General features: G+C 41.9%; 1 protein-coding gene across 1 annotated transcript in view; it reads left to right on the top strand.

The window, feature by feature from the left end:
• The window catches only part of LOC138265436 (coiled-coil domain-containing protein 150-like), a 232,185-nt gene that overhangs the window by 111,206 nt on the left and 93,284 nt on the right, over positions 1–27,695 (top strand). Inside the window, exons 17-20 of the mRNA XM_069213138.1 lie at positions 1,877–1,945; positions 7,752–7,844; positions 21,635–21,718; positions 25,030–25,137. Of these exons, the coding sequence (XP_069069239.1) occupies positions 1,877–1,945; positions 7,752–7,844; positions 21,635–21,718; positions 25,030–25,137 (354 nt within the window). The remainder of the gene's footprint in view (positions 1–1,876; positions 1,946–7,751; positions 7,845–21,634; positions 21,719–25,029; positions 25,138–27,695) is intronic.

The raw sequence follows: 27,695 nt of genomic DNA, 5'->3' as shown, positions 1-27,695 counted from the left end.
TATGTTTAAATGGAGAGAGCATATGCACTTTGGCACTGGTTAGCAGTGGTAAAGTGCGCAGAGTCTAAAAACCAGCAAAAACAGTGTCCAAAAAGTGGAGGGAGGCAGGCAAAAAAGTTACTGGTGACCACCCTAAGGCTGTCAGGACTAACATTAGGTAACTATAACTCGTGCCCCAAGGTAACTATATAACCCACGCCCCACCATGAAAGTCATTCTTGCCATTGCCTTCATAAATGATCACCAGCTAGGAGTTCATTTATAAATCTGGTGGATGCTCCTTTCACTAGGGCAACAGAGGAATTTACTCTGTTGCCCTGGAGGGACCATGGCCCATCCGCAAGGATTTAAACCAGGCCCTGAGTTTTTACATCAGTGGGACCAGAGATTTCAGACATGATAGCCAGCTTTATGTTGGTTTTCTTGATGCCAATAAAGGAAAGTAATTAAAAAACAGAGCAGTCACAATGGGATAGTTCTTTGTATGACAATCTACTACTCATTGTTCAACATAGAGTCCCCTGATAGACATTCATGCCCATTCAACCAGGGGCATAGACTGACATGGTGTTGGTTGGGGAAGTTCCTGTCTCTTAGACATTGTCCAGTTACCAATATACTTGATTCTACCCATTTTTAAGAAACATTATTTCCAGCCCCCCAGTCAAGATGTGAGGCTCATTTCACTAGAGCTGTTCTGCATAACTTTAAGGTTTGGGTGGATAGGGATGCCTCAGTCCTTCCACCTTAAAGGTAATCCTTTAGGAGCCATTCAAGGATAAGGAACATGCAGGAAGAAGAATCCATCAGAAGAACAAGAAATGTGCCTTCGGTAACACTTTCTGGTGGGTACTATATCTTTCCACAGATTTCACATCACCCAGGCATCTCCACGTTCCTAAGTATTTCATTGTCAGTTTTTTCGACTTCCATAGTTTGGAAAATTTAAAATAGGAGAAACCAGTGCACTGCTGTTGAAATTTGAAAAAAAACAATGTGGTTGTAATATGGCTTGCTCAAATATGTTTCCTTGCTGCATCAATGGACCATGAAAAACTGTGCTTAAGGGATGAAAGTAGCACTTCAGTGGATTCATGGCATTACATCCAGAGAAGTCAAGTGGATCCATGGCTTAAGTTGCACTGATGACACCCAGTGCTTAATTTGAGCCAGTGGTTATTAGTGCTCGGCACTGGGACTTTATTGCCAACACCGGCACTTATGACAGCCACCCAGCAGTGGCGCTGTTTGTCTAATTTTGTTATGAGCACATCCACAGTTGCTTAAAAATTCAATATACATAAAAAAATACTAATACCTGCCACCTAAATCTGTAAGAAGAGCTTGGGCAGCAGGTATTATTCATTTTTAATGTACATTAAAAGTCTGAATTGTTGCAATTATAGGAGTTTGATGGTTAGTAGTTGCATTAGTACTGTCATTGGCAGCACTGACAGAGGCAATGGGTGGTGCAAGCTGCAGGGGCTTCCTGACAAGGGCCCTGGCACTTGTTGCTTTACAAAGTAAGCACTGGTGACACCTAACATCCTGCAGGACATATTGGTAGGGTGAAAAATTCTGAATTGAGCCTGGCTCCAAGAAGGAATTTCAAATATGAGAAATCTTCTGAAAGACATAGGACCTCCCTATGGGTTCTGAGCCTAAATTACGTGCTTTGCGATAGTTATCACATCCTCGTAGTTTTGCGGGCAGTCTAAAATTATCCAGAGGAACAAGCGGAACCTGAAGAATTCAGTGTGTTAAAAATTATTCTGCACATTACTCCACATTTACCTGTTGAAAACTCCCAATAGGACTACTGGAGCTGTGTCTGTGGACTTCTGAGAACTATATCTATTGTTATTGTCTTTCACAGCAAATCAAAATCCTAAAAGAGTTGAACGAAGATAGAGATGAAATGAAAGCTGAACTGAAGCAGTATCAGGTATGGAAACTCCTTAATGTTGCTGCTACTCAGAAGCTAAGAACATGATATTTCGATCTCATTAAATATTAGTTGTTTTGAATAAGGTGTTACATCTCACTCAAGCCTCAAGCTAGCCAAAAGAATGATAAATAAGATCAAGGTCATGGCACCACTTCCCCTGTCCTTCAGGTGGAAAGGACATTCACCATTTCCATGTGTAGCCCCTTATTCCCCTTCCTACAGGAACACCCATTCTCTGGTATAGTGGTTGGAACACTCATTGGTTTTGGCACTTATCTGCACATGTAATAGACTAGATGCTTGCTACCTGTGACCAGCAGGTATATGTGTGTCATCGGTTTTATGGGTCTTCCAAGGTTTAATTAGCATGTACATAATGCCACCCTATTTGGTCAATATGATAATAAAGACATCACCAGGGCAGCTTCTGTGCCATACTCTCATATTAATCTAGCCTACGAAATAAATGTGTCCCCAATGCACCATCACATTGCCTACATGCATCATTAACATATGTAAAGTGATATGGATAGCTTGGTTTTAACGATGCATACATCACTCACCTGGCATAAATAATAAAGTCTGTTTTCAGTGCTGCTGAAGGGACACTCAGATAAGGCTCCTTACTGGGTTTCTTCATTATTAGCTCCATAACTTGCAAATTCACAGGGATGCCTCCACCTATTCTGGTTAGTAGACTGATAACTAAATTAGGGAAGCAAGGTCATGTGAGCCAAAGAAGGGGTGCTATATCCTTCAAACCTGCATGGATCTGTCAGTATCCTAGTGTTTCTGTGCTCTCTGAGGAGCTGTGGAGTACAGTCTACCTGTGCCTCAGATTCAAGGCACCTTATCCTCAGGAACTCCACCTAACCTATCCTCTACCATTCAGGTCGGTAACGCTACAATGGTGACATCCCTTCTATTGACCTATTTACCGTCTTGCTTGGAGTCAGAATAACTCCTCTCCTTCTCCAGCAAATATTGAAGTTGTTGAGATGAACATGAAGTAGGTGTGCCCTGATGAATCGTCCTTCTGGAGGCTCAAGGTTGCATAGTGCTGTTCAATCCAGCTCTTAAGTCCCCAAGGGTCCCGTTACTCCCCTAGAGAATACTTCCCTTACTGAATGAACAACATCACCTTTTGCCAGAAGGATGTCAGATGCTGCAAAAAGATGACATCACTTGATGTAGGGTGTTGATCCTACCTGTTGCCACCGCCCAATGTATGGGGTGCAGGGCTGACAACTGCACTATGGGCACACCACCTGTCTTCCTACACTCTCAAAAGACTGAAACATGATCTTCCTCTCCTCTGCAAGCACCACCAATCACATTAGGCCCTGCTTATGCTGTGGACACAGTGTCTCTCATTCCAGGCTTCTGAATCGTTTTCCTTGGGCATGCCATCATTGAAGCTGTCAAAATAATACTACTGTACTCTGCTAGAAAGAACTCTAGCACCCAGGCAGCTATTCGTCGCTAGGAATGAGGTCCCTACTTATCATTTGATTGCTGGCATTTTTAACCAAAGCTGCTTATTTAGCATCATTGGATGTTACTTCCTCTTCCCTTTCTTCTACACCCCTCTTCCCATGAAGACAGTGAATTATATTCTTAACTCAGTATAGTTGTAAGCATCCTGTGTTCTGCTGTCTTTCCCATGAGCTATCCAGTTGTGACAATCACTTGAGCAAGATGAAAAGGTCTGTATCCCAGCACTAGTGCCAATCTCTGGAGCTCTTCAATCATGGAGGTTAGAGGGTTTGTCCTAGAAATTAAATTCTCCAGACTACGTCACAATGACTCATCCAATCCTGGGGGGCAGGGGTTGTGTGCCATTGTCATTCTTAAAATCCTTCCAGTGCTAGAAGTGAAAGGCTATACTTCATGTAAGTTATCATTGGGCATTCATAGACCTATGTGAGCATACCAATATAATCTGCTGTAACAGGCAGAGGATAAACAGCATCTAATAATAATAAACAGACATTCCCATTTTATTTGCAATATGTAATGATCCACTTGCTATTGCCATAAGAGAAGATAATCAAGGCTCCTTTCTATGAGATGACTAAAATTAAGTTATGCGCAGATGATGTTGCACTTTTTTGAAAACCTGGTGTGGAGATTCAACAAAGGGTTTTTAGTAATTTTCATCAACTTCAGCCACTGTGGGGATATAGGATCAATAAGCTGAAAATGGAAATCTTGTTATATAACTGCACCAAAGACAATCTCAGAATTGCATCCACTTGTGAATCAAATCTAAGAGATATTTAGGCAAATAACAACTGTGAATTAGATGATCTTTATGCATTAAACAATCTACTACTAATGGATAAAATCGAATCCCTATTTATAACATAGAATCACCTGCCTTTGTCTGTTATGAGAAGAATGGCATTGATTCACGTCTATTTTACTGATATTTCATTTTTTATATTTCAAACTGCCATGTTTTAACATTCATTTTTTAAAGTTTAAAGAAATCAAAGGATTATTTCAGCATTTATTTGGGCAAACAGAGAACCAAGATTAGCTCTAAGCATTTTGTATAAATTGGTCAGTGTTAAAAGGGTATCAAATTTAAGATTTTCTGCACCTGACCAAGTCGGTGAGAAAGTTTGTTATGAAGAATTGCAATGGATGCTAATAAAGAAAGAGCAAGTGTGCAGATTTTATGCTATTCCAATTTTGAATATGTCCATTAGAACGGAAGTCATTTCATTAGAGCAAAACCCATTTCCAGATAAGAATATAGTGTACAGATGGAGAATCAATAGTTATAGATACCTTTTGGATTTGTTAAATAATAATACTTGGGGAAAAATAGGTAGATGTCGAACCAGACATTTGGTTTGCTAAAAGGTCTATCCAGTGTTCTTTTATTCAAATTTCATATTTGTTTTAAGAATAAAGACCTGAAAGCTATAATAGCAAGATCTGGGATAGTGGAGGATCTTATGGAGACAAGTACACACAGATCTGTAAAATATTGGAAAGTAAAATTTCGCCACCGCCATGAGAATAATTCAAAAATTTGAATCCTTCCATTTTGAAAGGAGAAAATCTATGTTGCATGCAATTTTATACTAAGTGATTGCTAGGGCACCAGATTTTTTAAATAAAATTAACCCTCAAATACCAGTGAATGCTTTAGATACTCAATGAAAGTGGAGGGTAACTGAACACGTTTGATTAGGGGATAGCCAATGTTAATTGAATACTGGAAGTCTATACGGCGATACTGTCAGACTATATTAGACACTGATTTTCCAGATGATTTATCAAATTTACTGGGCTACTTGCCAGGTACAGGATTAAAGACTAGTCACAGGAAAAAAATAGATAAATTCATTTTGGTAGCGAGGAAAATAACTTTGCAAAGTTGGAAAATAAAGTTAATACCTACAGTTGATCAGTGGAGGATAAAAATGCTGAAAGCAAAGGAATGTGAAACACGTTATGCACTGAAGGAAGGGTTCATTTCGGATGTTTTTGATACTTTGGGACACTTTGTATAGATGCACAGTGGTCTGAATGGGGTTATTCTAAGAAATATTCTTATACTGATTTAAGATGAGGGAATTTCTTTTAAAAAATAAAGTGAGTTTTGAATAAATAGAGGATATTATTGGTCATGATTATTGAACTTTGTAATTTGTTTTAGATATTTTAAAGGAACATTGTAGTGAATTGAAATGAATTGCTGTGAAGATGTGATTTCGTTCAATGTTTAGAATAAAATATGCAAGAGACATATCCAGAACTCACCACTTGCCCCAGGACTTGCATACTGCTTTCTGCGATAGCCCATTTTAAAAACTCCCATATCTGTTTCCTCTGTGTACTTAGTTGCTTATGTTTGTAGCCTACAATAGTCATCCTTCTAGTGCATCACAATCATTTATTTAGCCATCAGCATGCCCGATATTATGAAATGATACATTTTATAAATCCCATGTTTTGGGACAGCACAGTCCCTAGTAGACACTATTTTGGCTTCTTCTAGAGCTTCCAGCGGATAATTTCTCTCACCTTCCCTACGCTCATCTCCTAAAAGCTCAAACATCAAGGAGCGGCCAGATAACATAGCTATCCCACTTCTATGGCCAAATGATGGAAATCTACCAGTTTTACTCTCATCCATCTTGTAGCGTGTTGTCTATCACACAAGCTCTGCATGTGTATACAAATTGAATTAGCATAAATCGTGCCTTACGTGTTATGTCTTTAGTGTAGGGACATGCTGAGCCCCTTGCTATCAGCTAAAGTTCAGTATTTCACTTTCACTTTTCCCTGACAATCGTAGTTGTGACTTCACCCAACACCATTCCTGCTTTCTCTAGCTCATTTGCATGGGTAAAGTAGTCTTCAGTCCATTGCACCATGTCTTAGGAACACAGCAAAGTAAAATAAAAACATACTGCCTGGAACAGCCTAGAAACCTGTCAACTTTATAGACAGCATTAATCTCTCTTTTTCCCTTTTCATCCACAATCTGCCAGGGGCGTGCACTGTGTTGTCCTCCATACCCCCTGTGTGTTCACATATGTTTCAGTCCCAGGCCCCTTTTCCGTCATTATGTTCACCATGCAACGCAGATGTCAACGCATCCCTGCTTCTTTGCCTCTGAGACATCAAGGCCCAGATTTACTAAATTGTCAGGCAGCACAGTACAACAGCCAAAACTGCTGCGCTGTGTAAGGAGAGAGCAGGAGAGCGCCATATTTCCAGAAGCACTCTCCTCCCCTCTCACTAGTGCCACCGTGAAAATTTGCCACTGTGTGCCACGCACACACCTTTGCACCATAGTGCAAGGGTGTCTGTGTGTGAGTCTACCATAGGTTTTCCACTGGAAGGATCGCCTTCAAGAACATATACTATGCTTAGACTAACTTTAAAATGTTTCCCACAATTTTGTATGTGTGCTGTAAAGTGCAGCACACTTGCAAAGTCAGAAGAAAGGAGAAATTAAAGATTTCTCTGTGATAGCGCCTAATTGGAATGGGTGGTATTTTATGACGCCAAATCCTGTCTACTTTGTTTTTTAGTAAATGGGTTTTGCGTCAAAAACCTTGGGTGGTTGCATGGGAACACCCATGCACCACCCGCAGATTGGTTACTTGGTGCCAAGTAATGCAAAGCAGCGCATAGCGCTGCCTTGTGTTACTTTTAAGTGATTTTCCAGTGCAAAATAAGTTTTTGTGCTGGAGAGGTTAAAAATAGATTTTGCATTGATTTGTGTTACTTTTGTCACACAAAAATGGCACAAAATCATAACAAATATACCCCAAAATGTTATGCACACATTACTTGTCCTCTGAACAATCAGGTGCTATAGATGTATTTTTATTGATCACAACAATCTCCTCAAAACCACAAATGAAGAGTCTCTAGTCATGTGCAAAGGCCCAGAGAATCCAGCCCCAACATGGACAAGATCTTTCCTGGTTACTATTGACTTGACTATGCAGACTTCGAAGCAAGGGGTGAGGTTTCCCAGTATTATATTCATGACACTGACAATGTCCATCACCAGAGATATCCAACCCAGAGTTATAAAGCCTCTGTAACTAGTGAGACATCCATTCGTAGAGGTGAGAAGCTTTGTGCCATAGTGTCAGTCATGAATGGATAGACGTCCTAGAGGTGAAAAGCTTTGCAACTTGTTGCCGAAACAGGTAGCCTTCCAGTGCACATGGTGTAAAGTGATTCTCCATATGTGGTTGGAAACCACAAGGACATATGCCAGTCTGTTCTTCCAAATACTGTCTGAAGTGTTGCTTTTGCTTTAAAGATTGATCTGAATGACATGAGGACCACTCTGGAGGCAGAGAAGGAGAGGAACAGGCATCTTGAAGATCAACTTGCATCACTGAAACAAGAGCAGGTACATTGGCTGGCATGGTAGCGCTTGTACAGGTACTGCAAAGAAGATGGGTAGACTTTTGATTTATCTCATTAGTTAGTGGTTTTGTAATACTACCGGCTATAAGTGTGGAAGCCATTCGAGCACTTCTGAAAAAGCAAACAAAAACCTTTGGCACGTGTGACTACAAATGATTAAACTGTCAACAAATGATTCTTAACACCTTTTAGGACAGAATAGCAGAGCATGTGTTGACCAAGTATAAAAGTTTTTCAAAGAGTTTGCCAAAATATATATGCCTAGATTGTTGAGGGCCTAGCACCTCCTTGCGGCACATTAGCGTCATTTTCTATGACGCTAATGTGGCCTAACGAGTCCAAATTCAGAGCGCCATATTTACAAAGTGGCGCAATGCATGCATTGGACACTTTGTAACGCCTTGCGCCACATTATGCCTGCGCCAGGTATAATGTATGCGGGGGATCCCCCATTTAGGGGGACTACAAAAATGTCACAGAGGAATCTCAGAGATTCTACTGCGCCATTTTTAGCCGCTATTTTTAATGCCTGCACAGAGCAGGTGTTAAAATGGGGCATACCGTTATTTTCAATGGGCACCTACGTACTCTGCAGGATGAGCACCGACATTTTGGTGCTAATCCTGCAAGGTACACAAATAGTGTCAAAATGTTGATGCTATTACCCCTACCCTGTGCCATAGTGCGCTGTATATTGAATAGAGTGCAGACATGGTGGCTGTGAGAAAACAGGGCTGATTGCAGAGGCCCCGTAACTTTTTGCCCCCATTTTCCACTTTTTGCTGGTGTTTTCTGGACTCAGATGGTGCCCTGGGTACTGCTAACCAGTCCCAGGGCCTGTGCTCTGTGTAAAATGGATATGCAAATTAGGCTAATTATAATTGGCTAAGTTAACCTACCTATAAGTCCCTAGTATATGGTAGGGCATGTAGGTTTAGGTGCACTGCTGAGGTGCCCAGTGTCATTTTAAAGGCAGGCCTGCCTTGCTGGCTGCTTTTAAATTAAAGTTATATGCAAATTCGACTTTGGAATTAAAAGTAGTTCCAAAGTCTTAAACTACCTTATTTTTATATATAAGTCACACCTAAGGTGTGCCCTATGTGGCCCTAGGGCTGGGTGCCATGTATCTATAAGCAGGGACTTTATAAAAATAGTTTTGTAAGCCCTGGTAAGGTAAAAACAGCCAAATGTGTTTTTCCCTCATTGTAGTAAATGGCCTTCATAGGCTAGAATGGGGAGACTTTATTTTAATTTTTAAAGTCTCCTTAAATGATGCATACCAAGAATTTGGTATCAAATTAATTGTTGTAATAAATCCCACAACTTCCAGTTGTTGGATTTAATATAACTTGTTCAGGTAAAGAGTTTTAAACTTTACCTGAAAAGTTGCCAATTTCAGCCCTACATTGTTTTTGCTGCTGTGCTCTGATTGGCCAGCCTCTAGCAGCTTGGCCAAGCTGCCTTGATGAGGTTTGAAGTGGCCTGGCTTCACGCAAAGGAATGTGCCTGTGGGTAGGAATCTCCCCTCAGCAGATGGTGAGGCAGGAAGGGGGAGGGCTGCCAAACTGGTCTTCAAAGGCAGAAAAGGACATTTGGAGCAACCAGCAACACCCCCACATCCTGCAACCCCAGACAACTAGGTGCCCCCTTGAATAGATTAGGAGAGGGCAGGAGAGGGGTGTGTTTATGATTTTTAGCCACACCAGTGGGTGGGCTCAGCCAGATGTAACCTCCAAAAATCTGATTCAGCCATGATGGATTTTTAGAGAATGTTGCCTCCTGGGATTGATTTTTGCCACACTTCCCAGGAAGTGGTCATCACAGGGGGAAGGACCCTGCACCTGATTGGAGAACCAGGACCCCCCCTGCTTTTCACCCAGGAGCAAGGATAAAACTGGCAGACCTGCACCCACACCTCAGATCCCCATCAGATTCCAACAAGGAAGAACCAAAGGAGAAGAAGGACTGCCCTGCTGGACCCCTGGCCTGCACCAGGAACCTGCACTCAGAAGGACTGCACCAGCTGCACACTTGGGCTTCACCACAAGAAGGACTTTGCCTGGCTTCAACTGGTTCAAGGAGGGACTCCCTGTTTGCTACAGGTGAAAAATTGCTATCCAGAGTCTCCTGCACCAACTCCTGAAGAAAGCGACCAGCTGACCACTGTCCAGTGGCCAAAAAGGAGTTTGCGCCAGGTGCATTTTGGGAGTTGTAGTCCGCACCCCCCCCAGGACCATCTCAGAACTTCTGGACCCTTGGGGTGAGCTGTGGACCCCAAAAGAACCTTAAAAGGACATCTGGGAGAAGCCCCAGAAGTTTGGAGAAGTTTGGACAGCTTTTGTAAAAAGCTCCATAGAGGGACCGACCCGCCATGGCAACTCTAGCCGGCTTGCCTCAACCGCGACCCGGCCTGGTTTGCTGGTTCGTCCCGGTAAAGAAAATCTCCGAAAAAGAGACTAAGTCCGAAGGTAAAAAGTTGACCGGGACCTCCCAGCCAGCGTATCCGAGGAGGGCTCCATGGACGTCGGATCAAGATCCAGGTTTACCCCGGTCAAAGGATTTTCACCTCGAAAAAACGACTAAGTCCGAAGGTAAAAATCTCCACAGAGGATTCCAGCATCGTGTATCCGGAGAAGGGCTCCAGGAGGTCGGAGTGGACTGGCAGGTTCGTTCCGCTGAAGAAAATCTTTGAAAAAGAGACTAAGTGTGAAGGTAAACTTTTAACCGAGGCCTCCCGCGGCCTGTAGCCGAGCAGGGCTCCATCACGGTCGGCCTGAAACCTTGACTTTGCCCCGGTCGAGGTGCAACCAGATGACCCAATTGTCGTTTTTTGTTTCTAGGCGCTAAAAAAAAAAAAAATCTTTAAAAATTCATATCTCCGGTTCCCCTTATCTGATTTTATTCGTTTTGGTGTCATTTTAAAGATAAAAATATTATCTATTTTTATAAATTGGTTTTGGATTTTTAAACTGTTTCCTGTGTTTTATTTAATTACTGTTTTGTGATATTTGAATGCTTTACACTCTGTCTCCTAAGTTAAGCCTTGACGCTCGTTGCCAAGCTACCAAGGGTTGAGCTGGGTTTAATTTACTGAGACCTGACTGGACCTTAGTGGAGGTTAGTGGCCTATTGCTAAGTGTAGGTACCTACCTGCCCTTACCAATAACCCATTTTCCAACAGTGGCGGTAAGGGGGCACTAGGGGGCCAAGAAAAGTGGTGCAGCATTGGATGCAGCACCACTTTTCTTAAATTTGGGCTAGATGTACTCTTCAGACTCTCTTACCATTTTTAATTTCAGTAATGGTCAGAGATTTACCTCCACAGAGTGAATGTTGTATGTGCCAGTCAAAGACCTCAGAGAGATGAAAGTAGTATCTTCTTAAAACATCTGAATACAAGGCTTGGTGGTTTGAATATGGTCCAATTAGGAATCCTGTCACTGCCCTCAGCAATTAAACTTTCCTAGTCCACTCTTTAACTGAGCTCTATACACAGTTTCATCTTCCATCCCATTCGGTGTTTCTAAAGCACTGAATACCCTCAAATATATCAGAGGACTAAAATTATCAGAGGAACAATCATACCTACAGTTGCTATGCATTTATTATCTTCTTGAGGTCAGGGAAGTTACTGATGTTACAAATATCTTATAAAAGGGCAGTTCTGAAGATTTCTGGACAGTGCCTGCATAACAAATGCACTTGTAAAGGGGTTAATTGACCACTGAACCTGCAACATGATGGGATTTCACAGAGATGTGATGAATGATAGGCTCCTGTCCCTTATCCAAGGCAATGCCTACCCCTCTGGCTTGCGGAATGATGCATTCACCAAGTATCTCAGTGGTATTTTTCTTTGCCTTCCCAACTTTTTGCACAAATCGTCCCAACCTTTTGCACAAATCGATGATAATATTATTATATATATATATATATATATATATATATATATATATATATATATATATATATTAATAATTACATAGTGGTGGTCGCCACTAGGTAGTTATAGTTAGGATCTAGTTTCTATAGAAAAAGCTGTTTTTGCTTGCCCATATCTTTGGCGTCGGTTGACCAATCTTCGCAAAATTTTCCCAAAAAATCTGATAGTCACGCTAGCTGCTGTCTAGAAAATTTTGGGGTGATCCATCAAGTGGGGGCGGAGATAAAGAGGGGGTGAAATTTATAGCTTTGCCAATGTTAATTCCCATAGGAGAAACTGAACTGCGATATTGCAAAAACCACTAGGCGGAATTACACCAAATTTGACAGAACGGTAGCTCTTGGTCCAGAAAGAGCCCTTTTTGTTATTTGGTGTCAATCTTTTCAGTAGTTTTTGAGAAATTTAATAAAATCCAAATTTGTATATAGGGACACAAAGGCTTTGCGACCCCTCCCGATCTCATGCAGAGATCTGAGTGGCTCAGAACACCTTAACATCAGAAGTGTTGTTAGCCATCTTGTGACTCTGCTGAAGCCAAATCCCAGAAAAAATATTAAATATACAAAATGGGCTAGGGTAGGAACACCCTTAGTTCTGGTGGTGGGGACCCAAAGGGATCCCCCCAGGGCTAAAAAGCATTTTTTTTAAATATTTTGCTTTGGCGACACAGCAGATCCACAGTAAAATAACAAAAAAACGAAGCACGGTCTCCCATGCTTCATTATTATAAAGCCCCTGGGAGGGCCAAGTCAGGGGAGCATTTTTTTAGAAATGTGGGGGGCCTCCTGGCCCCCTCCTGTTGTCCCAGTGACCGCCACCTCCTCGGGGCTTATATTGTTTATGCAGGAGGCCGTGTGCCACCCCGCTGCCCTGGTAACCACCTCCTACCCAGGGCAGATTGGAAATTATATGCGGGGTCCTGTGTCCCCCCCCCCCCAGGAACCACCACCCCCTGGGGCAAATATTATCATTAGCCCCAGGGACCACCACCCCCGGAGCTACACTGAATTTTAAGTGGGGGCTGCTCTGTCCCCCGCGCGTCCCTGAGACCACCACCCCATTGCAAATCTTTAAAAAAAAAAAAAAAGGTGCTTTTATATAGATATATGCGGGGGCAGTGCCCCGGGGACCACCACACCCTGGGGCAAACAATTGAAAGGGCGTCTTTTTCGGACACCCAGGCTCAAGGGCCCCCCCAGGGCTATCTTCACGTTGGAGGGGGGCCGCGCGCAGAGCCCAGGCTAGCCCTGGGAACCGCCACCCACTGGGCCAGCTCCTGCTATGTCCCAGGGTGCCAACCCCAGGGACATAGCTGTTTGCTGTGGCTTGGCTGCAGCCAAGTCACAGCAAACACTCTGCTGTTTGACAGCTGGACCTTTAAAGCAGGTACTGCAGGTCAAACAGCAGAGCTTTCATCTCTGTCACCTGCATGCGTGCGGGGGCAGAGATGAAATGCTTCATCAAGCACGGACATGCTGTCAAAGCAGCTCCTTGCTTGCGGAAGCAATGGCACTGCAGGGGAAGCCCTTAGGCTTCCCCTGCAGTGTCAGGTAGCCCGTAAAGGTTTTTTAAACCAAATATATTTATAAAAAAATAAATAAATAAGTAAATAAATAGGGCCAGCAAGGGAGCCCTTGAGGGCCCCCCTCCACCCTGCCACGGTCCCAGAAAGCCCTTAAAGAGCTTAAAAAATACATGAAAAATAAAAACAATCATATCTCTGTGGGACGGTCGCAGATGTTCACAATGAGCTTTAGGGGTTTAAGTTCAGCTGGACCTGTTTCCTTTTTTTAAAAAACATTAAAAAAAGTTTTATTTAAAATAATGAATATTTTTTATTTTAAATTGAACAGAAATATCTCATTCTACCTATACGAGATATTAAAGCCTAAAAAAACTATCTCTTTCCCTCTCACTGTTTTTCTCTCCTTCAGTCAATTTCTCCCACTCAGACACTTACGCACCCAATCACACTCACTCAGACACTCACACACCCACTCACAGACCCACTGACACCCTCATGTAGCCATTCACAGACCCGCGCACACACTGACACACCCACTACAACACTGATGTACGCACTCTCACACCCAGACAGACAATCTGACAGCCACTCTCACCCTAGATACACTCTCTCACACCTGTTCTCCCACCCAGAGAGGCCGCAGCCAACTCGTGCCAAGCACGGCCAAAGGCCCATGTAGAGCATGGGGTTGAGTGGTTAGGCGGAGTTGGCTGCAGAATCTAGCTGCAGGCCAGGTTTTGTGGGCAACCTCCCCTGTGCACCGGTGAAGGCAGTGCACAGTGCAAGTTTGGGTGCTCATAGGGGGTTGGACTCAGGGCCTGGCCGGAGGTATCTGGCATTCTTCTCTGGTTGCTGCAGATCACAAACAATATATCATCCCATTTGCTATCATTTTCATGAAACCTTTTATATAAAATCACTGAATGTACCCCTCTCCCATTCATTAGCTCATATATTAATAATTTGTTCACTGTGGCAAGACAGATTCCCGTATATTCATAATATTGTACAAGCTCAGTCCCCCCATGATTTTAGAATAGTCATGTTTGAATGTTGGCTAGGGGAGGGAGGTTGGCTAAGTTAGTGGGTTAATGTTATAATTGCATAGCGCACTGTTACTGCTCATTTCTATATGCTATGGTCTCATTATTTTGTGTATATCATACTGCTGTAAATGTGAAAATGCAGGCCTCCGGTACCTGTTATGCCCATATACTGATTGGCCATGCTATTATACTTGTAAACTCTAAAATGCAATAAAGTTGTGTTAAAAAAAAGTGCCCCTCTCCCACTTCCATTGTCTCCTACCAGTTAGGAATAAGTTGCTGTGGATGAAAGGCACCAATCTCAAAAGTGCAAAACGTTTCACAGCTTCCACACCAGTTGAGCTGACCTACAAACAATGTTTTTTTTTGGCTTACTTCAGCTAGGAACAGGGTTAGGTACCCACACAATAATTATAATCTTCTAATAGACAGCATTTGCTCTGCATATTTGTTCATCATGTTACTTTAAAACTGCAAATTTCTCCTATTTAGAAGCTTGGAAGGTTTTGCTTACCTCTTGCACCATAAAACTAAGAAAACAAGACATTGCAGCTGTCATTCTCTCCACCACATCTGAGCAATTCCAACCCAGGTCTCATCTATTTACTTATTCTTTTATAGCACCTTCAGGCTTTGTGGTGCTAAGATCCAAGGGACAGAGTGCTCTTCTGTCCTTGAACTGCAAAGATAGGATGGCGGACGCAGTCATCAATAGCATCAGTTTATTGGCTGATGTGTTTATGCAGCACTTTATGAAACCTTCCTCTGTCTTCTCCTTATGAACATACACTATCCTAGGAGTATCTCTGCATGCACCTCACAAGCAAAGGGGCTGATGTGCAGTATTCTTGACCCGGACCCTTAAGAAATCACGTCAACATCAACTGCAGTGTACTCTCCTGTCAGTCCGAAGATCGATCATGTCCTATATAAGTATGGTCAAGTATCAAAAGAAGGAAACTCATCAATCCTAAAACTGAAGGAGGCCAGACTCCTGATCTTCCAGTCCTCAAGGGTAAAGGCTCTGTTTTTTTGGTGTATTAAATTCCCCGAGCAACCAGTGCCCATCTCTGGAGCTATCCAACCCAACAGTTTAACGACTTCCTAACCACGTGCCACTGAGACTTGTTTTTATAAAGTCCAGCTGCGTTGCACCCCTTATCAATCCAGGAAGCGTTAAAGTCCTAGAGGTGAAAGGCTTTGCAGCCCGAAAGCCTTCCTGTGGAGGAGATATGAGTACATTCTCCATGGTCAGTGTTTAGTTTGTAAGGGTAGATGCCTTTGTGTGCTTGCAAACATATCCGATACTCTCCTTCGTGTTACTTCTGCTCAGCAGCTTAATCTGGATGAAACGATGACCACTCTGAAGCAACCACAGGGTGAGAAGAGGCCTCTGAAAGGTCAGCTTGCTTCACCCGAACATCAGCAGGTACAGTAAAGTCCAGGAAGAGATTATACTTGTGGTGAAGAGCAGTGGGATGGGCATTTAATTAACTGCGGTAGGAGTTCTGTACACCCAAGCTATGCTAGACAACTGTGCGTGAATGATCATTTTTGGGTGCTTCAGATGTTTATGCCATGAGCAGATGTTGGTTAAGACATCTGTGAACAGAACAGGCTTCTTTCCGGTGCGGGAAGCATATGTTAGGCAAGGAACCATCCGTTCCCATTCTTGGCTCTCTTGGTCTCACCAGAATACACAAATGTTGAGAGTTCCATTGAAGACTATGGAGTGCCTCAGGGCCAATAATAGCTGGTACAGGCCTTCTGCTCCAAGAATCCAATGTGTCATTTCATTTCTGCCTTTTCTGTTTAGAAAACTCTACCCACGGGGTGGAATATTCCATTAGCATTATAGCCCCACCATCCCGGCTATAATTGTTAGTTGTTAAAGGCCCTCTCCCTTGTTATAGGCTGTCTCCTGAAGCTCTGGCCTGTAACTCGAGTTCAGGGCCTTTAAAGACTGGTTTAGACCTCAACAGTGGGCTATAATGATGTAATTGAACATTGGTATGTTAATAGGTTCATAGAAGATAATATAACTGCGGTGGTACAGTAATGGCTAGGGCATACTTCTGCTTTTGCTGCAGTATTTAAATATGTGTCTTTCTGTCTCTTTTTTTTATTATAGAGTAGTCTACAACAGTGGGTAGAATGTTCTGATAGCATTAGAACGCCTCCTTTGTGTTAAATCGGGTGTTAAAAGCCCTCCCCCTCGTTATAGGCCCTCGCCTTTGCTCAGCTGTATAGCTCAGGGAGAGTGCCTTTAACCAACAATATAGCCCTGAGCAGCAGGCTGTAATACCATATAGTGTTTCTGGCCAAGATAAAAACCTATTGATCTTTCTGCAGTGTACCACCAATCAATCAGTAGTTACTTGGGGCTCAGTTTGTGTACTGTTGGCCAAGCAATTTGTGAAATTAAGCAGAATTGTGGCAATGAAGTCCAGAGTGAGATTCTGTGGGTATCACGTAATCATCAGATGGCTACACATTTTTGTAAAATTACTAAAATATCCATTCGCACCCGGGTCCTTCACCGTCAATGGCCCATCTTAGGTCGGCTTCCTCAGAAGGTTCTGCTTCTGCTCAAGTCTCCAGTGGTGTCTGCAGTCCCAGCCTCATCAAAAGATTTGTCTGTCGGCTCTAGCCTCAGACTGAACTACTGGGTACATATTTTTTCTTAGTACTCAATGGATCTCTTAATTTCAATGCAATGCAATATTTGCCTTAATCTAAGAATCATCTATGACGTTGTTAGATCCATTCTTTCCTGTGCCACACCCTTGTTGAACCTTTTGCTTTGTTTGACTTTCACCGTGCCTGCTGTATTTTAATCCATAGACCCTAGTTTTCCTAACCCCTGGCTTCAGCTAATTTTCTCCTCGAGGACAGGTTATGTAGCTGTTCCACAGTTCATGCCCTCATGGCCAGGGTTTGCTTAAGTCCTCTGAAAACAGTTGCCTTGTGATACCAGCACAAATGGCCCAATAAATGCCTGTGCTTCTATGGAAGGAGAGTGCATAAAAGGTCAAGTGTATTTTGCCTACCTCTCCAGAAATCGTTGCAGTGTAGCTGCATGTCCTTCAGGTGGTCCTTGAACTGCCTACACTCAGGTAGTAAAGTTCCATGAGCCTCCCAGGTAGTGGCCGGACCGACTGTCGCTTTCAGTCCTTCCCAGGGCATCGGATCCTACCAACACGCAACATCACAGGCTATGCACAGGGAAATCAGATCCTCCCAACCAGCACCAGGTCATGTGCACCACACCGAAATCACCTCTCTCTTCTTACACAATGAAACAACTGAAATCAAACACCACAAGCTCAACATACACATATACATCTACTCACATCAGGCTCCCTGCACCAAAGAGAATGTACAAACTACACAAGGTGCAACACCACTATATCTCTCTATAGAAACATCCTACCAAAACAACTTCAAGTACCACTACACTATTACCTAGCAGACGTATACAACAACATTGACAAGGCCATTAAGCTGAGCATCTCCAGATGCAATCATGGAGGCATGCAACAAAACAGCTAGAAACAACTATCCCTTTGAAGAAAGCGAATGCGTAAGCAGTATCTTACAAACCTAACAGAGATCCCTTTAAACCATCGCAGACTGGTCCTAATTCTTTTATATCATGAGTATTACTTCCCTAATGCAAGGACCATAAATAAAATAGCACGTTTCTTTAGCGCAAACACACACCAAAAGAACAGGTGCACTTTCCCCAGCAAGCTGATAACCGGGTTTGAACACTAAGTAAAGCCAATTGGTATTTTTCAGCTGGTGCAGATAACATGTAAGCTAGCAGCCCTAAATATAGATGTATGGCATTCTCTACACTAAATAAAGACAACAGGTATTCTTTCAACCATGAGCAAAAGGATGGCTGAACAAGTCAATGCAAGGATATTGGGTGTCATGGTAACCATTACCAGGGATAACTAGCCCTGTACCACGAACATGTTCTGCACCTGCACACAGGAGCAGAACATAAATGTACCCTCAAGCTTCAACACATTCTACTGCGAATAGCCCATACTGCCTTACGAGGCGAGTTATTGAAATTATGCGGTTAGGGTTTCCACTGCATTTTCCGCTTATTTATGGACATAAGGCACTTGCCACATAGGCCGCCTTTTGCTACATAATTTGCAAATTTCAGGAAAAACATTTCTTGCTCTAACGGATCAAAAGTTGGTAAAAGAAACACAGCACTCATGGTGAAACACAGAGGCAGACACTGCAAAAGTTAGTGGCCACCTTTCAGTTATTGATCGTAGAGTTCAGGTGTGAACAAGTGCTTCAGTTCCCCACAGGGGGGGGTAGAGAGCGCTATGTAAATGATGCAGTACGACACAACACAATGCAGATGAATCCCAAACAATTGACTTCTCTTTTCAAGGGCTTGATTTTATACTGCCTCCCAGCATGGCACTGTGGTCCTACATATGTAAGATCCAATATCCTCTGCAGGGTTCTTTGATAATGGAATTATGAGCTTCTAAAGTCCAACAAAGACACAGAGCAAACCCTATTGTACATTGAACATTATTTTGAAGCATACCCACGGTATGCAAAATAAAATAAACTTCTTTGATAATGAAATATGACCTCCATAACGCCCCAAGAGTGGACACGGGAAAAATCCAAAATTGAAGTCATTTTAAAACATGCGATATGCAAAATAAAGAAACTTTTTTGATAATGGAAATATCAGTTTCTAAGGGCTCAAGAGTGTGCACATGATAAGCATACCTGGGGTATGCAAAACAAAAGAAACACTCTTTTTACTCCAAGGAATGTGAGCATGCTCTTGAAGGCTTTCTGGTCTCCAACACTCTTCAGCAGCTTAGCAAAATAACAGCTAAATGACACATACAAGACAACACATCACCCTGTTCATCTAAATTTTAAAAAACAACACATTCCCTTACTTTTGGTTCATTCAGCATCAGCATGCACTGCTACTCTCGGGGTCATCCCCATGCCATTCATAGCAAAGCACTGACTCCATAATGACACTATTAACCTGAATCACAACTCAACCGAAGTTCAGAATCATTATGGCAACACCGACCTGATGGCCAGAGTAACCCTTGCATAAAGCAGGTCACCCCACCCAGCTGCAGTTGTTGTGAAATGCAATGCTCTTCCTCTAGGAGTGATCTACTTTTCCACTTTGGGAGTATTTCAGTGTGTGCTCCAAGCCACTACTGCTAAAAATCTGAACACAAAGCACATAAAAGAAAACAATGTATCTGTTCACCTTTATCTAGACCACTTCACACACATTCGATGAAATGGGGCGTGCAGGTGTGCAGTTCTTACTCACAGTACACATACACATTTTTTAAACAGTCAAGAAAAATTACAACCACCACCAGAGTCCAGGTGATCCAGCTGAAATGCATCTGCGTGAAACAAGCATAACTGAGTCTCTCTAGCCCCCGAATTAACATTGCCTGCTCTGTTAAGAAAACAAGCACTGGCAACAGATATAGTGCTCCTGTCAGGACATGGTGATCCACTGCCTTCTGTGTGATTTACCAGCACTAGTAGGAACAGCTGTTGCACTTTTGACAGCATCATTATCTGTATCCTTTGGCCTGCCAGTGTGTCTTCGTAGATGGAGGAGTGAGCGCTCAAATCTGTTGGTATAATAACACATCACAATGATTTCAATATGGGCATCTGCTTCTTACATTGCAGTTTGGTCTTTAAGGGATGTTAGGTTTGTTTTCGGTTTCTGAACGCATTATGTGATGTTTCTGAAGGAAAGAGCTGCCCTCTGTATCTGCACATCACTTCATTCTAGTGGAGGTTGTTCACTTAAGGTTGCCATCATCAACTTGTCTTGGTCAGGTGTTCGGTTGGGTATGTGAAGGATATGTTGATGGTCTCAGTGGCATGTGGGGGGTAAAGCTCCTGGGGGGGCCCTCAGCACAGTACCCTGGCCTGAGAGCTCCTGAAAGAGACTGGAGGGGGGCCTTCCATGTGCTGTGTAGGCGAGCCCCCTCAAGTTTCTTTATGCTACTGGATGGTCTGTACTATTGTTGGCTGTCACCGCAGTAGACAACAAAGTTCATGACTTGCCCTTGTTTCTTATTGATAGTAGAAGACTTGTGCTCACTTCCGTCTCATTAAAAGGTACTTAGTAGATGTAATTGCTGAACACTTTGGCACCCTTATCTCCATGTCACTCACAGATCTCATATGTATGGAGAATGAGGAAATTAGGAGCCAAAATAGGGACAGCAGAGAAGCACCAGGTCTTGCATTGCTTTTTCCTGTGGTGTCCCCTCCTTCCAAGTAGCTGCAGAAATGAAAACCAAAGGAATAGGACCAGTGCATCATGTGACACAGACTGCATTTTTTAACACCAAAAATCAGAGGTGTGTGGTTAGAACAAGTGCCCCACTCCTACTTGTTAGGCTGAAGTTAGCAATGTGACTCAAATGTCTACTCTCAATGGGTCCTTGATCTGCATAGAGATGAATCACTTTCACTTGAGTAGTTCCTCAAGTCGAGAAAACATTGGGTATGTCTTCCACTATTCCTGTGGTAGATAACACAATGTTTATGCAAACATAGTTAAACACCAATAAGGGACCTGGGGGTCCAGGGTTCTATAACAAGTGTACATTTGATGGAAAAACCAGAAGGCTTCCAGTTTTCCTAGCTGTGTTGCAGCCAGATTCTCTCATAAGGATGCCTGGGTTCTGCTACAGTCAATTGAGGTGAGCATCAAGCAAGACTTTCTCCTAACCTGGTGGGTCTGCTTATAAAACTCTCCACCTTTCTTTCTGGAGTAAGTTGAGCTCAGCTACTCCTGCGCACCGCTCAGCAGTGAGGAATAGTGCCAGTAGACACATGTGCTTCTCTTCAGTCCTGTCAAGCACACAAAAGCCAAAAAGGTGGCTTTTCAGCAAATAGTTATACCACCTACGTTAGACCGTATTGCCGGGCTGACTTGTTTTTATCGGAGTTTTAGTATGATCCGCATGGAGACAGGTTGCAGGTTCTGTGCAGCTGGTGTGATTGTAAGTGGGATTAGGTTGCAGCACCCCATATGTGATGTTTATTGTGTTTTGGTGATGTATAGTCTTACTGTTGCCAAGGGAAACATAGACTAGAACCATCAGAATATACATAACAGAACTAGGACTGGAAAAATTGTTTCAGGTCTGATGTGGAGCAGATTGAGGGCTCAGTGATAATACATCTTTTTATCTTTACAGCATTCTCAACATCAGCTGGAGCAGACCGTCGCTGAATTATCATTGAGGCTACATGAGCTAGCCAGTGAGAAGAGGGAGTTTGAGGTATATGTGCTCTAGAGAGTTCTGTATTCTTTACCTCTGGGATTCCTTGGCTGGGCTGTACCAAGCACCCCTGCCAACCACACCATGTTTGGGGTTTTGGGTCTCAGCGCATTGAAGCAGTGTGACCTGCTCGTTGTAGAGTGAGTGTAAGAGGCACCTGTGTAAGTAGCTAGGTATTGGTTCATTGCCCTTGTAAATGGGGTTTGAAAAGTGCATTCCTCCTGGTATAAAAAGCTAGCAGTAACTGTAGCGGAAACAGGTGGTCCTGGTCAGTACTTTGCATCTCACATAACACATACAGAGAGTCAGGGAGAGAACAAATAGAACAGACCAAAAGGAATCAACCCATACTTTTCCCCTATATATAGAACCAGAAACACAAGAGTATGGGGTTCACTTATAATAAGGAGCTACACACAGGGGAAGATTCCCTGGTGCTCCTTAAGCTCACTTAATGAGTTGATTGTGTTAAGTGCTGTGGAGGGTCGTGTAGTGATGGTGGGGGGGGGTGTCCTTTACGGACTAGGTGGTCTCACACACTATATAGTGTCATGCTTCATCATTTGACCACCTAGACATGTGGGGCTTCATGGTGACTACTCAGGGTGTCCAAGGCTTTCTAGAAAATTAAATATGTCCAAACTAACAAAGTATAGATACATAAAAACACAAAATGTAAAACTGAACATTTTGAACCGCTCTGTAAATGTGAAGGAATTTGAAATTGGACTCAAAAACTGAAGGGTCTATTCACAAAGGTAAGTTTGTGTGTGTGGATCTACTCACTTGTACATTATATCTGCACCTAAGCGTAAGCCTCCACTTTTTTGCTATTCACCTTTTTTTTAGTGGAGATTTACACCTAACTGTAGACTTTAGAGTCTCTACAACTACATTTGTGTGTGAAAAGTTACTATTATTAACAGTCCACCTCTTTGTAACGATCTCCGTCACGGGGCATAGTACTCCTGATAGGAAAATAAAAGGACATTTAATAAAGTTTATTTGAAAAATTAATAAATGGAATTAATGCGATTGTAACCTTTGGTCCATAGACACGTGGGGCTCCATGACGACTACTCAGGGTGTCAAAGACTTTCTAGAAAATTAAATATGTCCAAACTAACAAAGTATAGACACATAAAAACACAAAATGTAAAACTGAACATTTTGAACCGCTCCGTAAATTTGAAGGAATTTGAAACTGGACTCAAAAACTGAAGGGTCTATTCACAAAGGTAAGTTTGTGAGTGTGGATCTACTCACTTGTACATTATATCTGCACCTAAACGTAAGTCTCCACTTTTTTGCGATTCACCTTTTTTTTTTGTGGAGATTTACACCTCAATGTAGACTTCAGAGTCTCCACAACTAAATTTGTGAGTGAAACGTTACTATTATGAACAGTCCACCTGTTTGTAACGATCTCCGTCACTGGGCATAGTACTCCTAATAGGAAAATAAAAGGACATTTAATAAAGTTTATTTGAGAAATGAATAAATAGAATTCATTTAATGGAAAATAAAATGTTAAATAACTTTAAGCAATTAAAGAAAAAAAATACCCCCACCCTACATTTATTATTAACTTTATAGTAGTAATAATTCGCAAATAACTGTAAATATATTAATGAATATTTTAATTATACATTTTTAATAAGTAATTTAAAGCTACATTTACATACACTCAGTAACATTTTTATTTAATTTGCAAAAGACTTTGTTATATTAGGTGTTTAATAATAATACATTTTTAGACTGTTTAAAATAAGTTAAAAATTTAATTTATATTAAATGTAAGGGTATTATTAAATTTAAAAACTGCAATTTAGGAATACTTATACTTTCATGAATAACTTTAAAAATATATATTTACGTGTGTGTATGTGTACATCTATCTATCTATCTATACATAAATATATATATATATATATATATATATATATATATATATATATATATATATATATATATATATATATATATATATATATATATATATATATATATATTGATATATGCATCAAACGTGTCCTTGTCCAAATAAACAGAAATCAGTCAGGACACCTTCGGCAAGTTGCAAATGTATTGGAAATGACACAAGGTTATTCCTCCCAACGCGTTTCAGCCGTAGCCTTGATCACGGATGGGGGAGTCAAAATTCAAACCCAATAAATATCAAAATACACCAACATAAAAAATGGACTGACAATACAATACAAACAAACTACTCAAAAAGGTGGGTGCCTTGTGTCATTTCCAATACATTTGCAACTTGCCAAAGGTGTCCTGACTGTTTTCTGTTTATTCGGACAAGGAAACGTTTGATGCATATTTATGGGACTCCCGATCCCATGGTCAGACCGCCATGTTTGAGCCTCGCTATTTCGGGACTGATTGTCCATATTAGGATGGTATTAGGATTTTAAGTGTATTTGTGTATTTTGTGAACTGTAAGACTCGACTTTTCTGTTAGTGTGCATTTTTGTATTCATGTCTCTCCCATAACCCATTCTTAAATTTTCCTGAACCCTTCCCAATTAGTAGTAATTATTCCCCATTTTCTCAAGATGTACACCTACATATGCGGAGACCTCCATACAGAGAAGATAGTAGATGAAGAGTTCCCCAGCCCTGTTTTTTTTAAATTACATTGTGTAGTACATGAAGTAGCACAACTAGACTCTGCCTTATGTGCTCCAAAATGCCTTCTGGTAATTGGGCCTTACGTTGATATACTTATCTTGTTTCAATGAAGCAGCACAAGTACAGCCCTTCAATTAAAAATAGAATTTCATTTTTTTATGCTTTTATTTATTAATTTTAAAAAGAAATTGCATACTATCTGTGTGTGCTAGGTCTACACTTGCTTCTATATTGTTGTGTATTTGTTTGAGCTTCAAATTGCAGAAATTGCCTTAGTCCTCAGTTTCCAGTAGTAATTCAGTGGAGCCTGCAGCGGTCAAAAGGTTAAGAGCCAGGGCTGTAGTTTATAGGCTTTTAATCTTGTGCATTGTACCACTACCCATGCATTGCACATGCCATCTCTTTGTGTTGTTGATGTTTAGAATGAATAGACGCACATATACCTCTTCAGGACTTATGTTAAAAGTGGTTCTACGTTCAGGGTTTTGGAGAATGGGAAATTTCTCTGGCTTCGTCCTTTCTAATTCTCCCCCACCCAGCTGCAGGTGCTCAATTGCCTCCCTGGCAATTCTTTGCACCTGTTGCCTACACTGTCATGATGTGATTTTCATCCAAGTGTGATCCTTCTACTCATCATGGAAATCTATACATTTGCTCCACTATAGAACCAAGTGAAGAGGCTTGAATCTGAACTGGAGTCCTCCCTGGCAACTCGCTCTGAAAATAAGCAGTTGCGGATTGTGATCACAATTATGGAGGCAAAGCTGAAGAAGGTAAGACATAGATAGCCATCTTTGGATGCCTTTTAAGTATTTACAGTGCCTTCAGGTTAACGAGAGATAAACAAAAGAAGGAAAGCTAGAGATGTGTACACGTAGTTCCACATCACTGACGAAAACAGAGACCAAATGGTGAACACATTTGTATCAACAAAGGTAGAAGTGATAAGAAAGGCAATTCTGAAGAATAATCAGGGTTTGTGGAAAACATAAGGGAAAATGACATATCAAGAGATAGTGGCAGGTTTTAATTAAAATAGCAGAACGGCAGATGGTATCAATGATATTATCAGTCTGAAGGTAGAAATCAAGTTCAATTAAATCTGTTGACTGATGCAGGTTCCAGAGTGGTCAATGTCTGCCATACACAACCCTCCCTTGAGGGCAACAAACATCCAGTCTGCAAAAGAGTTTCCACTGAACTGTGTCAGGAAGCATAATTCCACCAACAGACAATAAACACAGACAATAGGTCTCTGGAAGAATACATTTTATATTTCTAACCAATAGTAAAAGAAACAAGATAGTGAATACTTAATGAAATAAACATAAATGGGAGCAGAAAGCCAAGCATGATTTACAGCCTGAATGCAGACAGCCCTCGTCATCGAGCATATGTTGGGTACCAGTCAGTCATCGCCTGGTGCTACGAGGGCTCACAGATAACGTTCTTCCCTCTCCTTTCAAAAGCTGTGTCTCTGATACCACATTTGAAGAGTCTGCGAAGGAGGGTCATATGTAGGCCAAGCTTAGGGTGGTGCTGTCTTCACCCAGGCCTCACCCCGCTGACCTTTTACATACCAAGGCTACCAGTGGTTGGTTATTCATTATAATTGCAGCATAATGATGGAGCGATGCTGGGCATCATCAAGGCAATGAGTGTAGCTCCATGCTCATGGCCCTGGTCTGCTTTAATGAAGCTAGAGAGAAAGACCCCTGGACCATTCCTGCGTTTTCAACCACACGGCTTAGCCTTTGGCACAGTTGGGCCCGTTGCACCATAGTAATGCTATGGATTTCTATGAAGCATTAAATTGTGGGGTTGACAGCAGCTGTTCTATCAGGGAGCATCTACAATGGCATCCTTCCTCCCCACAAAACTATGTGAAAATCTTGTGTTCCCCCCCCCCCCCCTCAGAGTCCTATGGAGTGGATATTTCACTCTCTCTCCATGTGCACTAGTCAGTCAAGACTTATGATTTGTGTCACCTGAAGATGCTTATCTGGAAATCAACAGACCTTGTTGCCTTTACCTCTGAGGCAGATATAAAACCTTCAAGATATGGCCATTTCAGAACTGTACACTATTTTCCATTGGTATAATGTGATTCGCGTCCACTATGTACCATTTTCCCAAACATACGATTTCTACCTTGACAGAATAATATGACATTTGTTTTTCTGACCAACATCTTATCATTCACTGATAAGGACCTCCCAGTATCCCTTGGCCTACAGCTTCACAGCATAACACTCAGCCATTATCTGATCTGTAAATTTGCTAAAGTAATGGGGGTGGTAGTAGCATTGTTAGACCACCAGGGTGTCTCTATGTATCTGTATCTAACTAAATAGCTCATAAACGTTATCTCCAGAGTTGCTTCAATTGATCTCTTTTTTTGCGTAAATATGGGTTCTCAGTAAACAAAAACTGGTTATAGTTTATTCCCATTTAGGGAATTTAATTCATAGATGCAATCTTGGACACCCGCATGCCGCTGGTCTCTTTTCCCAGGATAGACTGAACAGCATTCAAGCGATGGTTGGGAAATTCTCTGACAATCTTCATCAGACAGAAAAATCAGTATTGAGAATTAAGGTGTCATGGCTTCGTGCATTTTCCTAGACTCGAAAATACTACTATGACATCTGAATTTGAATAAAAAATGAAGGCAAAAAAGTTGACTTGTCAACCCATTGACAGACCTTTTTTTGGCAAAACAATTGTGAGCGCAAAACCTTCCTCTTATGTAGATGATTCCATACAGTTTCCTAGTCAACAATTGGTATCAACTGGAAGCATCTTGGCTGAACATCTTTAATGTCTGCATTACCCAGGGTTCTGTGTCTGACTGGTTAAAAATAAGCCATGTGAGGCTCCTAATAAAGACACCTGGTACTGACCCTGCAAATCCTAAAAACTATAGGCTCGCCAAAGGCCTAATTTTCTTGGATAAACGTTTGGAAAATTGTTTTGCTGCCGACTGAAAATTGTGTCTCAGTGAATTACCGTCTAGGAGACTCTAATGTGTTTGCGAGTCAAGTCCCAGTACTAAATCCTCTACTCTATATGTTGATGATGCCCTCAGCATCTCAGAAAAAATGGGTCTTATTTCCAGGTACAGCTTGACCACTCTGCAGCGTTTAACATCACAATTCATCATTTATCTCTCAACACTTTTCAGACTGTACTAAAATGGTCTTTATATGGTCCCTGAAACAGAAAGATGGAAATCAACATTGATAACCGCCATGCCCCTCTGAACTACACACATAGGGGGTTCATACCGCCAGAAAAAGGCTGGCGGTCGGGGACTCGTAATCCCCTGGGC

This window comes from Pleurodeles waltl, chromosome 11 (genome assembly GCF_031143425.1).
Source record: "Pleurodeles waltl isolate 20211129_DDA chromosome 11, aPleWal1.hap1.20221129, whole genome shotgun sequence".
NCBI classification, from domain to species: domain Eukaryota; kingdom Metazoa; phylum Chordata; class Amphibia; order Caudata; family Salamandridae; genus Pleurodeles; species Pleurodeles waltl.
Note: the sequence above shows the minus strand (reverse complement) of the source record. Positions and strands in the feature narration are given on the sequence as shown.